Genomic DNA, 14,308 nt, shown 5'->3' with positions numbered 1-14,308 from the left:
TTCATCAAGTCATGAACAGGAGAAGGTGGGAGGTCAGATCAGAGAACTGGAGGCCATGCCATGTGTCATCTGCCCTGTTCTCTCATGTTTTCAAAGATTCAGTGCTACTATACAGTGCCAGGGTCCAGCCCCAGTGGATCCAGGGTAATTTGAAGGGGAAACAGTGTGGCATCTTAGAAAGAATTATTTAATTAGAAATATAAGAGAGATTAGGAAGAAATAGTATAGTGGGAAATTTAGTGGAGAAAAGATGCTGAATAACTTGGTTTACGTGGACAACTAATAAAACCTCAGGACAAGAGATTTGTACCATCTACATTAGGCCACCGGTGCCCATTTGAATAGCGGAGGGTGCCCCACCTTAGGCTCCCTCTCTCGTGGATCTTAGAAGCCAGGGCAAGTAAGTAGACATGGCGAGCCTCCACACCCCAAATGGGAATTCAGCCTGAAAAGCAGAGAAGGAGAATAGACCACACAGGGGAAACCAGTCTTTCCAGTGACTGGCCCATCTTCTATTGTCCAGAAAGGCCTTTTATACTCTTTTTTTGTACATAGAGACCAATGGATAATATAAAATTATGCAGCGTCAGCAGCCCTGACTCTTATCAAGACCAGGCTTTCTCTCTGCATACCTAGTTATATACACAAGTCTTAGGTGATTTACATCATCTACTGGCCAGAGGGCCAATTAACATTTTATGGCCCTTTTCTGATAAGGGTCTGTCAACCAGAGAACTTATTTGTGTTGTTCTTCCCAAAGTCTGGTGCCACTCTCGGAAAGCACTAAATAAAGTTACATACATAGCAAGGATACAACAATTTGTAACAATGAAAGAAGTACAGTGATTTATAACAAAGAGAAAAGTAATTAACTCAAAAGTCTAGTGTTGCTAACATCAAAACTACTATATTCCTTTTTCTATATCCCAGTTACCTTGATTAATAACCTTCAGGTGCCTAAAAGATAAAGAATATGGAGGCCTGGCAGCAGTCATTGACTCAACAGTGAAACCTGTCACCAATATAATTTTTAGCTCTTTAGAAAAGGCTATGTATCTTTAAGATGCTTTAAGCTTTGTGCCTCTCATGGTTGGGGGGCTATAAGCAATTCACAAATTCTAAAAGTCTTGGCAGACCGGTCAGGTAAGTTAGAAAGCTATCAGAAGGGTTTAAGCCGAGACATTCTTTTTATATGCAGGAGACTGTTAACTGAAGCCCTGAGTTAACTTTTTCCAGAGAATGTCAGAAGAGCGGAAAGCACAGTACAATAAAACAGGCAGACTCTGGTTTTGGGAGGTAGATGTTCAGGAAAACCCAGGGAGAACCCCTGAAGCCAGATCATGCCTTTGCGTTTTGTTGGGCTTCCTTCCTCATGACCTTTGCCACGGGTGGGATTCCTCACACTGGCTCCCGGCAATGCAGGTTTGTATAAGTGTTACAATTTATATAACATGAAATTCACCATTTTAACAATTTTAAGCATACAGCCCAGTGGAACTAAGTACATTCACATAGTTGTGCAGCCATCACCACCATCCATCTCCACAACTCTTTCATCACCCCAACACTCAGCACATTTTACACCTGGGCAGGTCCCACCAAAGACTAACGACCCCTGCTTAGTGGACATGGAATCCCAGCTCCTTGTGTCCAGAGCTCAGAGTTCCTCACATGTCTCCCTCTCACACACTGGACTCTGCTGAAGTCTCTTCACTTTGCTGTTTCTCAGATTCACTTGACACTTTAACCATCAGTTCCTTAGAATTTGGTGACAGAGACTTTAAAGAGTTAATCATTATCCTTAATTATACTGGACCTAATCTAATCTGACTGGTGTGCTTAGATGAAGTGGAGACTAAGACACAAGGACCAAGACACAGGATTGCAAATCAATGACATTGGAACACACCCTCCCACCACGCACAAAAATAGATTCAAAATGGCTTAAAGACTTAATCATAAGACACGACACCATAGAACTCTAGAAGAGATTAGAGGCAAACATTCTCTGACATAAATTATACCAACATTTTCTTAGGTCAGTCTCCTAAGGCAATAGAAACATAAGCGAAAATATACAAAAAGAGCTTTCGTGGTGGCTCACTGGTAAAGAACCCATGTGCCAATGCAGGAGACATGGTTTCAATCCCTAGTCCAGGAGGGTCCCACATGCCATGGAGCTTAAGTCCATGGACCACAACTACTGGCCTGTGCTCTGGGGCCCAGGAGCCTCAACTACTGAGCCCACACACCCTAGAGCCAGTGCTCTGCTCAAGGGGAGCCACTGAGATGAGAAGCCCACACACTGCCACTAGCGAGAAGCCCCTGCTCATCACAATTAGAGGGAAAGCCCCACCAACAAAGAGCCTGCATAGCCATAAACAAACAATTATTTTTAATTTTAAAAAAAGTAAACAAACAGGACCTAAGCAAATTTACAAGCTTTTGCACAGTAAAAGAAACCATAAACACAATGAAGAGACAACCTACAGAATGAGAGAAAATACTACAAATAATGTGACCAACAAGGGCTTAATTTCCACAGTATACAAACAGCTCATACAATTCAACAACAACAAAAAATCCAATCAAAAAATAGGCAGAACTAAATAGACATTTCTCCAAAGGACAGACACAGATGGCCAAAAGAAGCTCACCATTGTGAATTATTGGAGAAATGCAAACCAGAACTACAATCTGGTATCACCTCACACCAGTGAGAATGGCCATCATTAAAATAACAGTGGCTGAGAGGGAATGGAGTAAAGAGAACCCTCCTAGACTGCTGGTGGGATTATCAGTTGTTACAGGCATTATGGAAAACAGTATGGAGATTCCTCAGAAAACTAAAAACAGAATTATCTTATAATCCAGTGATCCCATTTCTGGACATATATCTGGGGGAAACTATAAATCAAAAAGACACATGCAACCCTATGTTCATAGCAAAACTGTTCACAATAGCCAAAACATGGAAATAACCTAAATGTCCATAGACAAATGAATGGGTAAAGAAGATGTGATACTTATAGACGATGCAATACTACTCAACGATAAAATAAAAAGAAAGAAAGAATACCATCTGCAGAAATGTGGATGGACCTAGACTTTATCATACTAAGTGAAGTAAGTCAGAAAGAGGACAGATATCACGTATCACTTATATATGGAATCTAAAATATGGCAAAAATGAACCTATCTACAAAACGAAACAGACTCACAGACACAGTGAACAGACTTGGGGTTGCATGGGTGAAGGGGGTGTGGGGAAGGGATGGACTGGGAATTTGGGGTTAGCAGATGAGAACTATTACGTGTATAGTGGACAGACAACAAGGTCCTATGGTATAGGGCAGCAAACTATATTCAGGATATTCAATATCCTGAGGTAAACCATAATGGAAAAGAGTATTAAAAAGAATGTACAGCTGTGTATAACTGGGCCATTTTGCTGTACAAAGAAAGTAACACAATATTGTAAATTAACCATATTTCAATAAAAACTTTTTTATAAAGAAGGACAGAGACAAGGGGTGCTCGAGGACAGAGGGGAGACCATGTGAGGACACCGCACGGTAGCCGCCACCAGCAGGTGAGGAGACATGCTCAGCAGAGACCAAAGCTGCCTGCTGCTGAACTCCCAGCCTCGAGAACCGTGAGAGAATTAATTAATTTCTGTTCTCTAAGCACCTCCATCTATGACAACTTGGTAGAGTGAATGTTTCTGTCCTCAAAATTCATGCATTAAAACCTAATTCCACTCTTTATTAGGAGGTGGGGCGATCAGGAGGGGATCAGATCATGAGGGTGGAGCCTCCATGAAAGGGATTCAGTTGAGTTCAGTTCAGTCGCTCAGTCGTGTCCAACTCTTTAAGACCCCATGAATCGCAGCACGCCAGGCCTCCCTGTCCATCACCATCTCCCAGAGTTCACCCAAACTCGTGTCCATTGAGTCAGTGATGCCATCCAGCCATCTCATCCTCTGTTGTCCCCTTCTCCTCCTGTCCCCAATCACTCCCAGCATCAGAGTCTTTTCCAATGAGTGAACTCTTCACGTGAGGTGGCCAAAGTATTGGATTAGTGCCCTGATAAAAGGGACCACAGGGCTCTCTCACCCTTCCACCACGTGAGGACACAGGAATCAGACCCTCACCAGACACTGAATCTGTCAGCACCGACTTTGACTTTCTCAGCCTCCAGAACCAAGATAGATTAACTTCCATTATTTCTAAGCCACCCAGCTCTGGTCTCCTGTGAGAGCAGCTTGGATGGACACAGTCCTAGAAACTAACATAGGACCTGACAACGAGAATTCCCAGATGGCTTCTCTCTGCCAAAAACCCTGCCTCCTCTAGGCGAGGACATGCCTGCTATTCTCACAGCCCTGCTTCCTCCTCCCTCCACACCTGAGCTTCTATTCTACCTTCAAAAAAGGACTGAGTCCTCTTCTCAGCCTCCACATACCCGCCCAGCCTGAAGGCCCCCAGAGCACCACCCACCCAGCTCCGGGCACAGGGAGCTTTCCAACTTCAGGGAAAGCCTCCAGCTGACACTTCCACTTCCGCTTCCACTTAGTACTTCCTACCCTGTAGGGAAACTCTCTAAACTGTGACCCTGCTGAGCTTTCCCAGGCATCTTTTTTAACCAGCTCCATGTAGAGAGAGATTCCTCAGAGGAAGGAATGACAGCTGGGCATCCTAGTCTCCCTTATTCGGCCCAGTGTGGTCCTTCCCCTCTCCTGGCTCACCATCCTCCTTGTAAACTGAGAGGTTTTGTGTAGAAACATCTGTAAGGGCATCAATCTCAGTGTATACAGCAGGACATTAATAAGTGCAGCTGGAAGGCTTATTGCCTTTACAAGGTGAACAACAGCAAGGGAACTAACTGTGGGGTAGATTGTGGAGGCTGTTTCAAAAAAAGTGAATTCATGAGGCTTTCAAAGAGGCCAGTCTAGACTCTACCAGAGGCCTTGGACAGTGTGTGTTAGGACAGAAAAGCATCAGAGCCCTTCTCCTTCAGGAGTTCTGTGGCCAAGAAAGAGCCACTGATAACAAATTCCAGAAACAAAGTGAGAGTCAGGACTTCAACCAAGACACCAAGTTTCAAATTCAAGGTTACCCTACATGAGGGTCCAAGTATTAATTCTAGTAAGAATCCATGAAGCAATGTTAAATAATTGAGTCATATTCAGATGTGAAATAAATCATTTGTAAATTCTAGCCTTTATTATGTATTTCCAAACCAACAGATTAATCAATAAGCATAAACCAATAGTCTTTCCATAGAAGTCCTATGTCAGTACTGAAAACTTCACTTCCAATGTGCCTTCAACACATGATGGAGGAAAAGGACTGGCATCAAGTTACCAGGTTACCAAGTCCTACTCTCTGATTTACAATTTTTACATTTCCCTTCTTATCCCTGGGGTCTGGATCCATCAACTGCAAGTCATGGGGGAACCTGCCATCTATCCCTCATTCGCTAAAGCATGGACCCCAGTCTCCTCCACACACTGGAAGCACCTGCTGTATTTTCCTGTCCTCACCTCATCATGATGTAAGATTTCTCTACAATGGATCTTCTGTGGAGGGAAGGGAGGAACACCAGGGCAGCGGGAGCTAAGGCTCTTGGAGCACAAAGGCTTTCCTGAGCTCCCTTCCCTGATCCCTACAGGGTTCCTGGAAAGAAGAAATGATATAAAACAGGTGCAAACTCACTGTTTGAACAAGTGCCTGCTGACTTCTGTGTCCACCGCGCTGAGCGGATCGTCCAGGAGGTAGACGTCTGCGTCCTGATACACGGCTCTAGAAAATGTAGAGAGACACCAGGAGAGGACACTTCACACTCCCTGGGTCTCATCTCTGAATCATGACAGCGTCCAGAAACCCCATGCTCATTCCAAGAGCCCAAGGAAAAGACCAAGACCCTGCTTCACACAGGCCCTCCCGGTGAGCAGGGTCTGAGTGCTCACGTCCACTAGGAGCCGTGGAGGAGGAGGGGCAGGATGGCAACTGAAACCCCATTTACCTGGCCAGGCTGACCCGGGCTTTCTGTCCTTCACTCAGTGGGGTTCCTCCATCTCCTGTTACAGTTAGATCTCTTTCCTTCAAATTCTGCAAATCCTGTGTGGAGATAGAAAAGGGAAAAAAGAAAAACATTTAAAATGTGTTCCCCTGCCATCCTAACCTTTTGGCATCAGTTCTTCATACAAGTGTTTAAGCAACAGCAATGTGCTTATTTCATAGTGACTAAACTGTAACCAGGAAAATTTAAAAAAACTGTTAGGGCTTTTCACTTGTTTTCATTCTGTATCTTTTCAAAGCATTTATGCATTTTGCCACTTTAACAGGTATTTACTGAGGATTGACTATACACCAGGCACCATTCTGGGCACAATGAATTCAGCCACGAGGAAACAGAGCTCTTAGAATTTCTTTCCACAGTGGGAGATGGGTGATACGGAAAATTAACCTGAGCACAAGGACTGAGGACAAGGAAAAGAAAGCTGGCCCAGAGGGATGGAGAGTGAAGGAGGGAAGTGAGTCCACGTTGGGGCATGAGGGCTCTGCTCAGAGAGGGTGTGAGCAGATCTGGGGAGGGGGGAGCTCAGGCAGACCCGGAGAGGCTGCTCCTCACAGAGGGAGGGGCGGATGCAGTGACCGTGGGGAGATGCCCAAGGTGTTCAGGACAAGGAGACAGGAGAGCAGAGTGAGAATGAGCGGGTGAGGGTGGAGACAGAGCAGGAGGAGCCTGGGGGCACTCCAGTAAAAGGGGAAGGGGGAGGGGAGGACTGACATGGTCTGAGGTTTACAAGGAAACTCCTATGCTTTGCAGAAACCAGGCAGTAAGTGGGGAAGGGTGAGGGCGGATACAAGTGAGGACGTTACTGGAATAAGCTAGAGAACAGTGGGAATGGAGAGACGGGGTCACACTCCAGACACATTTGGAAGACAGAGTTGTGAGACCTGCTGATGGGACAGGTGTGGGCTGTAAGAGGAGACTGTGGTGTCTGGGGTGAGGAGGGGGAAGGACAGGGTCTCCATTTACTGATCTGGGGAAGATGGTGGAGGCAGGTTTAGGAGACATCACTTGTGGACAAGCTGAGATGAGCTCTCGGTGACGTCACAGTGCAGCTGGACATGCAGGTGCGAAGGTCTGTGCTAGAGACACAGGTGTGAGAGCTGGTGGCCCAGGAGGTGAAGGCACAGGACTTGTTTTATCTCAAGTTACCAGTTGTCCTGATCTTGGTCTCTGCTTCTCACTTTCAGAGAAGGGATAACACCTCACCAATGTCTTCACAGTGAAACTTAAGGCAAGTCATAGAGTGACAGACAAGGTCTGTACAAGAAATGGGAGCAGAAAGAGCAGGCTGGGCAGGAAAACCAAAAGGAAAGAAAGAGCATGCTCGACGTACACCCAGCAGATCAGCTGGACTAAGTAGATGCTTGTCTGTGAAAGCAGGATGTATGGCAAAACCAATACAGCATTGTAAAGTAAAATAAAGTAAAAATAAAAATTAAAAAAAAAGAAGGATATGAAGCTTTGACTTGAGGATCTGGGAATCTACCATAAGTTATATTTGAATATTATTTAAGAAGTAAATGGATAAATCAGTCTATTTTCCCCAGAGTACCTGGGGAAATTTAAAAAAAAAAAATGACAACAATATCCCCCAAATGGCAAGATAGCAATCAGGTTTAAGTTACACAATTATTATGTTAGAAATCTTTGAATTATCTACTAAACCCCTCAGGCATCAACCTAAGATACACAGCAGTACCTTTCTGCAGATGACGCCCTCACTCTCTGTCTCTACTTTAGCAAATCTGGGGGGAAAGCGGGTAGCACACTGGAGTCGGCATGATAAACAAGTCCTTTGATCTCCCTAAGTCTCACTTTCCTCTTCTACAGAATGTGCTACAGAAACAAGAGTCACTAAACTCAAAAGTGACAACACTCTCTATAAATGGAAAAAGGACTGGAGTTGATTGTAACTTGCTACTGGTGGCTGATGCCTATTTTCCCATCAAATCCACAGTGGGACCACATTCACAGTGTGGGTCATAACATGCAAAGCACATGACCATAAAGAGAAGAAAGAGTGTCCATCATAACCCGCCCTGACAGGCACACAGACACACAGGTTCCCTGCTCACTCAAAGCTTAACTAGGTTATATCCAATGAAAGGCAGCAATTGATTTGTTATGAAAATCCATCATTCTTTCATCTTCTTTCTTTGTTGAGTTCAGAAGTTATTACCATGTCTTGATTTGGTTTCCATGAACAACAATGAGCAACTTTAAACAGGTTCCCAGCCCTACATTCTCTCTCTCTCTCTCTCTCACACACACACACACACACACACACACACAATTATTGGCCTCTGTTTCACTGTTGAAGTCCTTACAAACTGTTTCACTCAGCTTTTATGCTTCGATTCTACATTGTTTCATTCCGCTTAACAAAAGAGTAACACATCATAGCACAGCAACCTTAACCATGTTCTAGAAAAAGCACCTAAATCCTTTCACTTAGCACAGTTAGGGCACAAGAAACAGGCTCTCTCTGAGTCTTGTAGCAAGACTGTGACTGCGTTGTTGACTCTGAACATTATTTATGGACCAGCCCCAAATGGGAAGACTATTTCACAGGATTTGCAACAAAATCCAAGTCAGGCTAAATTCCTAGCCACCATTTTCCAATTAGGTTAAAGGGAAAAGCCTGACTTAAGTATAGACTACAATTCCCTGCACTGACAGAATGGTGTTCTTATTCATGTTATTTTCCTTTAAGTTCAGTTCAGTCGCTCAGTCGTGTCTGATTCTTTGTGACCCCATGAATCGCAGCACACCAGGCCTCCCTGTCCGTCACCAACTCCCGGAGTTCACTCAGACTCACGTCTATCGAGTCAGTGATGCCATCCAGCCATCTCATCCTCTGTCGTCCCCTTCTCCTCCTGCCCCCAATCCCTCCCAGCATCAAAGTCTTTTCCAATGAGTCAACTCTTCTCATGAGGTGGCCAAACGACTGGAGTTTCAGCTTTAGCATCATTCCTTCCAAAGAAATCCCAGGGCTGATCTCCTTCAGAATGGATTGGTTGGATCTCCTTGCAGTCCAAGGGACTCTCAAGAGTCTTCTCCAACACAACAGTTCAAAAGCATCAATTCTTTGGTGCTCAGCCTTCTTCACAGTCCAACTCTCATATCCATACATGACCACAGGAAAAACAATAGCCTTGACTAGACAGACCTTTGTTGGCAAAGTAATGTCTCTGCTTTTGAATATGCTATCTAGGTTGGTCATAACTTTTCTTCCAAGGAGTAAGCATCTTTTAATTTCATGGCTGCAGTCACCATCTGCAGTGATTTTGGAGCCCAAAAAAATAAAGTCTGACACTGTTTCCACTGTTTCCCCATGTATTTCCCATGAAGTGATGGGACCAGATGCCATGATCTTCGTTTCCTGAATGTTGAGCTTTAAGCCAACTTTTTCGCTCTCCTCTTTCACTTTCATCAAGAGGCTTTTTAGTTCCTCTTCACTTTCTGCCATAAGGGTGGTGTCCTCTGCATATCTGAGGTTATTGATATTTCTCTTGACAATCTTGATTCCAGCTTGTGCTTCTTCCAGCCCAGCATTTCCCATGATGTACTCTGCATATAAGTTAAATAAGCAGGGTGACAATATGCAGCCTTGACGTAGTCCTTTAACAGACTGAGTCCTTTAACAGACTGGTTCCTTTAAGTTTCCTCAATTCTCACTGAACAGCAGACACACACACTAGAGGCAAACTAGGAGAAGGTGACGCTAGTTTGACGCCATCCGTCCAGAAGCACATCAAGGGCCCTTCAGCGATGGTGGAGACTTACAGTAGAAGCACCAGGGAGCAGACTTCTGAAATGGTAAATGTGGGCCGGATGTGAGGCCCTGGCAGAAGAGGGCTAGACTCTAGAGTCAAGCATCAGGAGTCCTGCTTCCTTCACAGCTTTTCTTTCTTGTGGAATCGCCCCTCCTCTCACAGCCTGTCAGCATCCTGACCATCTTTCCAGGTTCATCCCAAGCACACTCTCCCATGAAACCATCCTGGACTCATCTCTACCTGGGGGGTTCCTAAGGCTCTGTTTACATCTCTCATATCTCATGAAGGACCATCTTATTCTGTTCCATCATTTGTACCCGTGTACATGGCTTCTCTCAGCTCCTGAGGGGTAAGATCTGTGCACCAAGCTCTGGGCTGGACCCTGATGCTGATTATCTCTAATCCTCACAACAAGCTCACAGAAAGCACTGGCCCCATTTCACAGATGAGGAAACTGAGACTAAGTGAGGTCATATCACTGGTCTGAGGATGGTCAGCTGTTAAACAGAAGAGCTGGAATCTGAACCAGATCATGTCCTTTTGAACCACTTGATAGCCTTTTGCTCTTTCACATCACATGGCCCAGGGAGTGACTGAAGATTATATCTGAAATGAAGACAACACTAAAATAACTCAAGTCTCGAAGGCCTCTATACCTAGACACAGAAGGATCTTATTATCTATGATTGTCAAGGCAACCTGAAAAGAAAATGTCCAAGTTGCCAGGAGTATGTAAATATGAGATGAAAGCATAAACTTACAGGCATCCAAGAGGGCTTTGTAAGGTCAAGCAATATTTTTGGGAAAATATCAAACTAGAATTTATCAATATGATACCTTTAACTAGGTAATGCTTAAAACTTTTTAAAATCCTTTAAAGTTTTTTTTAAAAACTTGGTTAAAAAAAACTTAAGTTTTTAAAAGTGGTTAATGATAATATACAAGTGTTACATACTATATTGCTTATGGTAACAGAGTATGTTTATTGATGATTTATGTGGCATCTGGCCCCATTACTTCCTGGAAAATAGATGAGGAAAAGATAGAAACAGTGATAGATTTTATTTTCTTGGGCTCAAAAATCACTGCAGACAGTGACTGCAGCCATGAAATTAAAAGATGCTTGCTCCTTGGAAGAAAAGCTGTGACAAACCTAAACAGTATATTAAAAGCAGAGACATCACTTTGCCAACAAAGGTCCATATAGTCAAAGCTATGGTTTTTCCACTAGTCATATATGGATGTGAGAGTTGGACCATAAAGAAGGCAGAGTGCCAAAGAACTGATACTTTTGAATTGTGATGCTGGAGAAGACTCTTGAGAGTCCTATGGGAGATCAAACCAGTCCATCCTAAAGGAAATCAACTCTAAATATTCATTGGAAGGACTGATGCTGAAGCTGAATCTCCAATACTTTGGCCACCTGATACGAAGTGCCAACTCACTGGAAAAGACCCTGACACTGGGAAAGACTGAGGGCAGGAGGAGAAGGGAACAATGGAGGATTAGATGGTTGGATGGCATCACCAACTCAATGATCATGAGTTTGAGCAAGCTCCAGGAGATGGTGAAGGACAGGGAGGCCTGGCCTGCTGCAGTCCACGGAGTCAAAAAGAGCTGGACAGGACTTAGTGACTGAACAGCAACAACAATGAAATGTTTACAGATGAACTTACACGAGATCTAGGATCTGCTTTAGAATCCCGGGGGATGGGGCGGGGTGTTGGGTGGAGGGGTGGCACAGGGCAGGGGTAAAGACCCAGAAAGACTGGCCACCAGCTGACCCTGGCTGAACCTGGGGGTGGGAACATGAGGGTTCATTACACGGTGTTCTCTATTCTTACAAATGTTTTGTAATTGTCCATTAAAAAAAGGATCTAAAAGTGAATGATACTTCACCAAATGAAACAAAGGTATTCTGTGACCATCATTATCACACCAGAATTAAAACAGCAACATATATGACTGCATACTTACGCAGAAGTCCAGCATAAAGCAACAAATAAGACCTTACAAATTCAAAAAAAAAAAAAAAAAAAGAACTTTTAACAAACCTTGGAGCTTAAATCAACGTTATCATTATTTGAAATCCGACTACATGCAACTCAAGAGTCATTACTCACCTCTTCCAAAGCACAAGCCTTTATTACTTCTTTATATAGCTCTTCTTCATATTTCTTCCCAAATAAAATGTTACTCTTCACAGTTCCTGGAAACAACCAGGGCTGCTGAGAAACATATGCAATCTTCCCAAGCACGCTGACCTTCCCCTGGCTCGGGGGCAGCTCCCCTAGCAGAGCACTTAACACTGAGGACTGAAACAGACGGCAACACACACAGGTGAACAGGGTGCACTCAGGATAGAACGTGCCCCGCAGCACAGCCGACCCCACCCAGGTGCTTGATACACGATATCAGAAGAATATAAAAGTACAGCTTTGGATACTGCAGGAAAAAAATGGAAAAGAGCATTATTGGTCACCGTAAACTAAAGGTTGATAAGGAATATTAACATGATAACAATCTACTCTGCCTGAGTTCCCTCAGATGAAATGCTCTACTCAGCAAAGACTAAGAATGTTTAATATCCTTCACTAGCAGAGCAGACCAGCAGGATGAGTATTTTCTGTATCTGATGTTTAATGCAGTTGTTCCTGCATCTGGGTATCTTTCACTTGACAAATAGTTGTTCTTAAAAAGCTATGTGGGGCTTCGATGGTGGTCCAGTGATTAAGAATCCACCTTCTAGAATGGGGGGAAGGGATAATTAGGGAGTTCAGGACGGACAGGTACACACTGCTGTATTTAAAATGGATCACCAGCAAGGACCTACTGCACAGCTCATGGCACTCCATTCACTGTTACGTGGCAGCCTGGATGGGAGGGGATTTGGGGGAGGATGGATGCATGTGTACGTATGGCTGACATACACCCTTCACTTTTCACCTGAAACTATCACAACATTGTTAACTGGCTACACCCCAGTACAAAAGAAAATGCTAAAATAACAATAATTATATCCAGATAATAAACACTGAAAAAAAGAAGAATCCACCTTCCAGTGCCAGAGGCTCTGGTTAGATCCCTGGTCCCCTGGTGGGGGAACTAATATTCCACATGCCCAGGGCAACTGAGCCCACATGCCACAATTAGAGATGTCATGCACTGCAACAAAGACCCAATGCAGCCAAATACATAAATAAGTATATTTTTTTTAAAAATTAAGAACTATGTGTGAGGAATATATCCAAAGATTATTATTTAAAACAACTCTGTGATTGTTGTATTTGAAGAACAGAAGTCCACCATGCCCAGGGAACTCAAATCCTGGGCTCTGTGACAAATAGGGGGGTGAATGGGGTGAGAGGCAGGAAAGAGGTTCAAGAGAGAGGAAACATATGTATACCTACGGCTGCTTCATGCTGATATATGGCAGAAACCAACACAATACTGTAAAGCGATTATCCTCCAATTAAAAATAAATTTTTTAAAAAGTCCTTCATGGAGGAAATCATCACCCTCTCGTGGGTACACCCCACATTTAGGTTTCTGGATTTTGTTGTACAAAACACAGGACACTAAGCACACACGTACTTGTCCTTCACATCTCCTGTAACACAGAGAAATGACATGCCTGTGTCCACGCCGTCAGAGCACTCGCCACACTGGGCTAAAATAGTCTGCCTTCATATCTGTCTTGCCCCAGAACCTGGTTACCTCTGGAGGGCAGAGGTGTCAAGGTCTGGTTCATGCCTGTATCTTTAGCTCTAGCATGTGGTTGCATGTTCCCTACAGGTGCACTGATGGGACGAAATGAAGTCACATGAAGAAATGCTCAGAGCTTCCTGGAAGGGCCTTCACCACCTCCAGACTTCCTGGAGGGGCCACTGTGACAAAAAGAAGTCCCCACTGTCCCCATCCATCCTGAACAGCTGCTACATAATCTCCTTCACTGAGACGTGCAAACTCCCCACGAGCAGTTCCCAAGTATTCACATGAGGCATCAAGAAGGAAAACACAATGTGCATTTATCCTGATGTATCTGGCCATGAAACCTTTTTGCAAAACTAATGTTCCTAGAGAAGCAGCTTTCTAGATAGACCCAATTCAAACTCAAACTGAGTCACACTCAGCTCTGGGCTCCACTCTGAGGACTGAACAGGGGCTGTGGCGTTGCATCAGGCTGACAAAAGGCATCATAACTTACCTTTCCTGCTCCCACAGGCCCGACCACAGCTAACAGTTCACCGGGTCTGACAGTAAAGGAAAGGCCTTGTAGGGTTGGGGTTTCCGATTCCTGCAAATTAAAGTTTATAAAAATGTACCCATTTCAATAAAGTAATATACATTACTTTAAAAAGTAGAGAAAGTAACGTAATAGTCACTGATATCCTAACATTAACTCATATTTTTCTCCTTCCTATTTTAAGATACTGTGTCCTGAAGGCCTT

At 44.0% G+C, this 14,308-nt stretch overlaps 1 protein-coding gene across 1 annotated transcript in view; it reads right to left on the bottom strand.

Annotated features, from left to right (window-relative positions):
* The window catches only part of LOC128057513 (ATP-binding cassette sub-family C member 4-like), a 154,879-nt gene that overhangs the window by 102,490 nt on the left and 38,081 nt on the right, over nt 1-14,308 (bottom strand). Inside the window, exons 9-12 of the mRNA XM_052649943.1 lie at nt 14,065-14,154; nt 11,981-12,172; nt 6,028-6,122; nt 5,718-5,804 (exon numbers count right to left, since the gene is read on the bottom strand). Coding sequence (XP_052505903.1) covers nt 5,718-5,804; nt 6,028-6,122; nt 11,981-12,172; nt 14,065-14,154 — 464 coding nt within the window. The remainder of the gene's footprint in view (nt 1-5,717; nt 5,805-6,027; nt 6,123-11,980; nt 12,173-14,064; nt 14,155-14,308) is intronic.

This window comes from Budorcas taxicolor, chromosome 12, assembly GCF_023091745.1.
Source record: "Budorcas taxicolor isolate Tak-1 chromosome 12, Takin1.1, whole genome shotgun sequence".
NCBI lineage: Eukaryota > Metazoa > Chordata > Mammalia > Artiodactyla > Bovidae > Budorcas > Budorcas taxicolor.
This window is presented reverse-complemented; position numbering and strand designations above follow the sequence as displayed.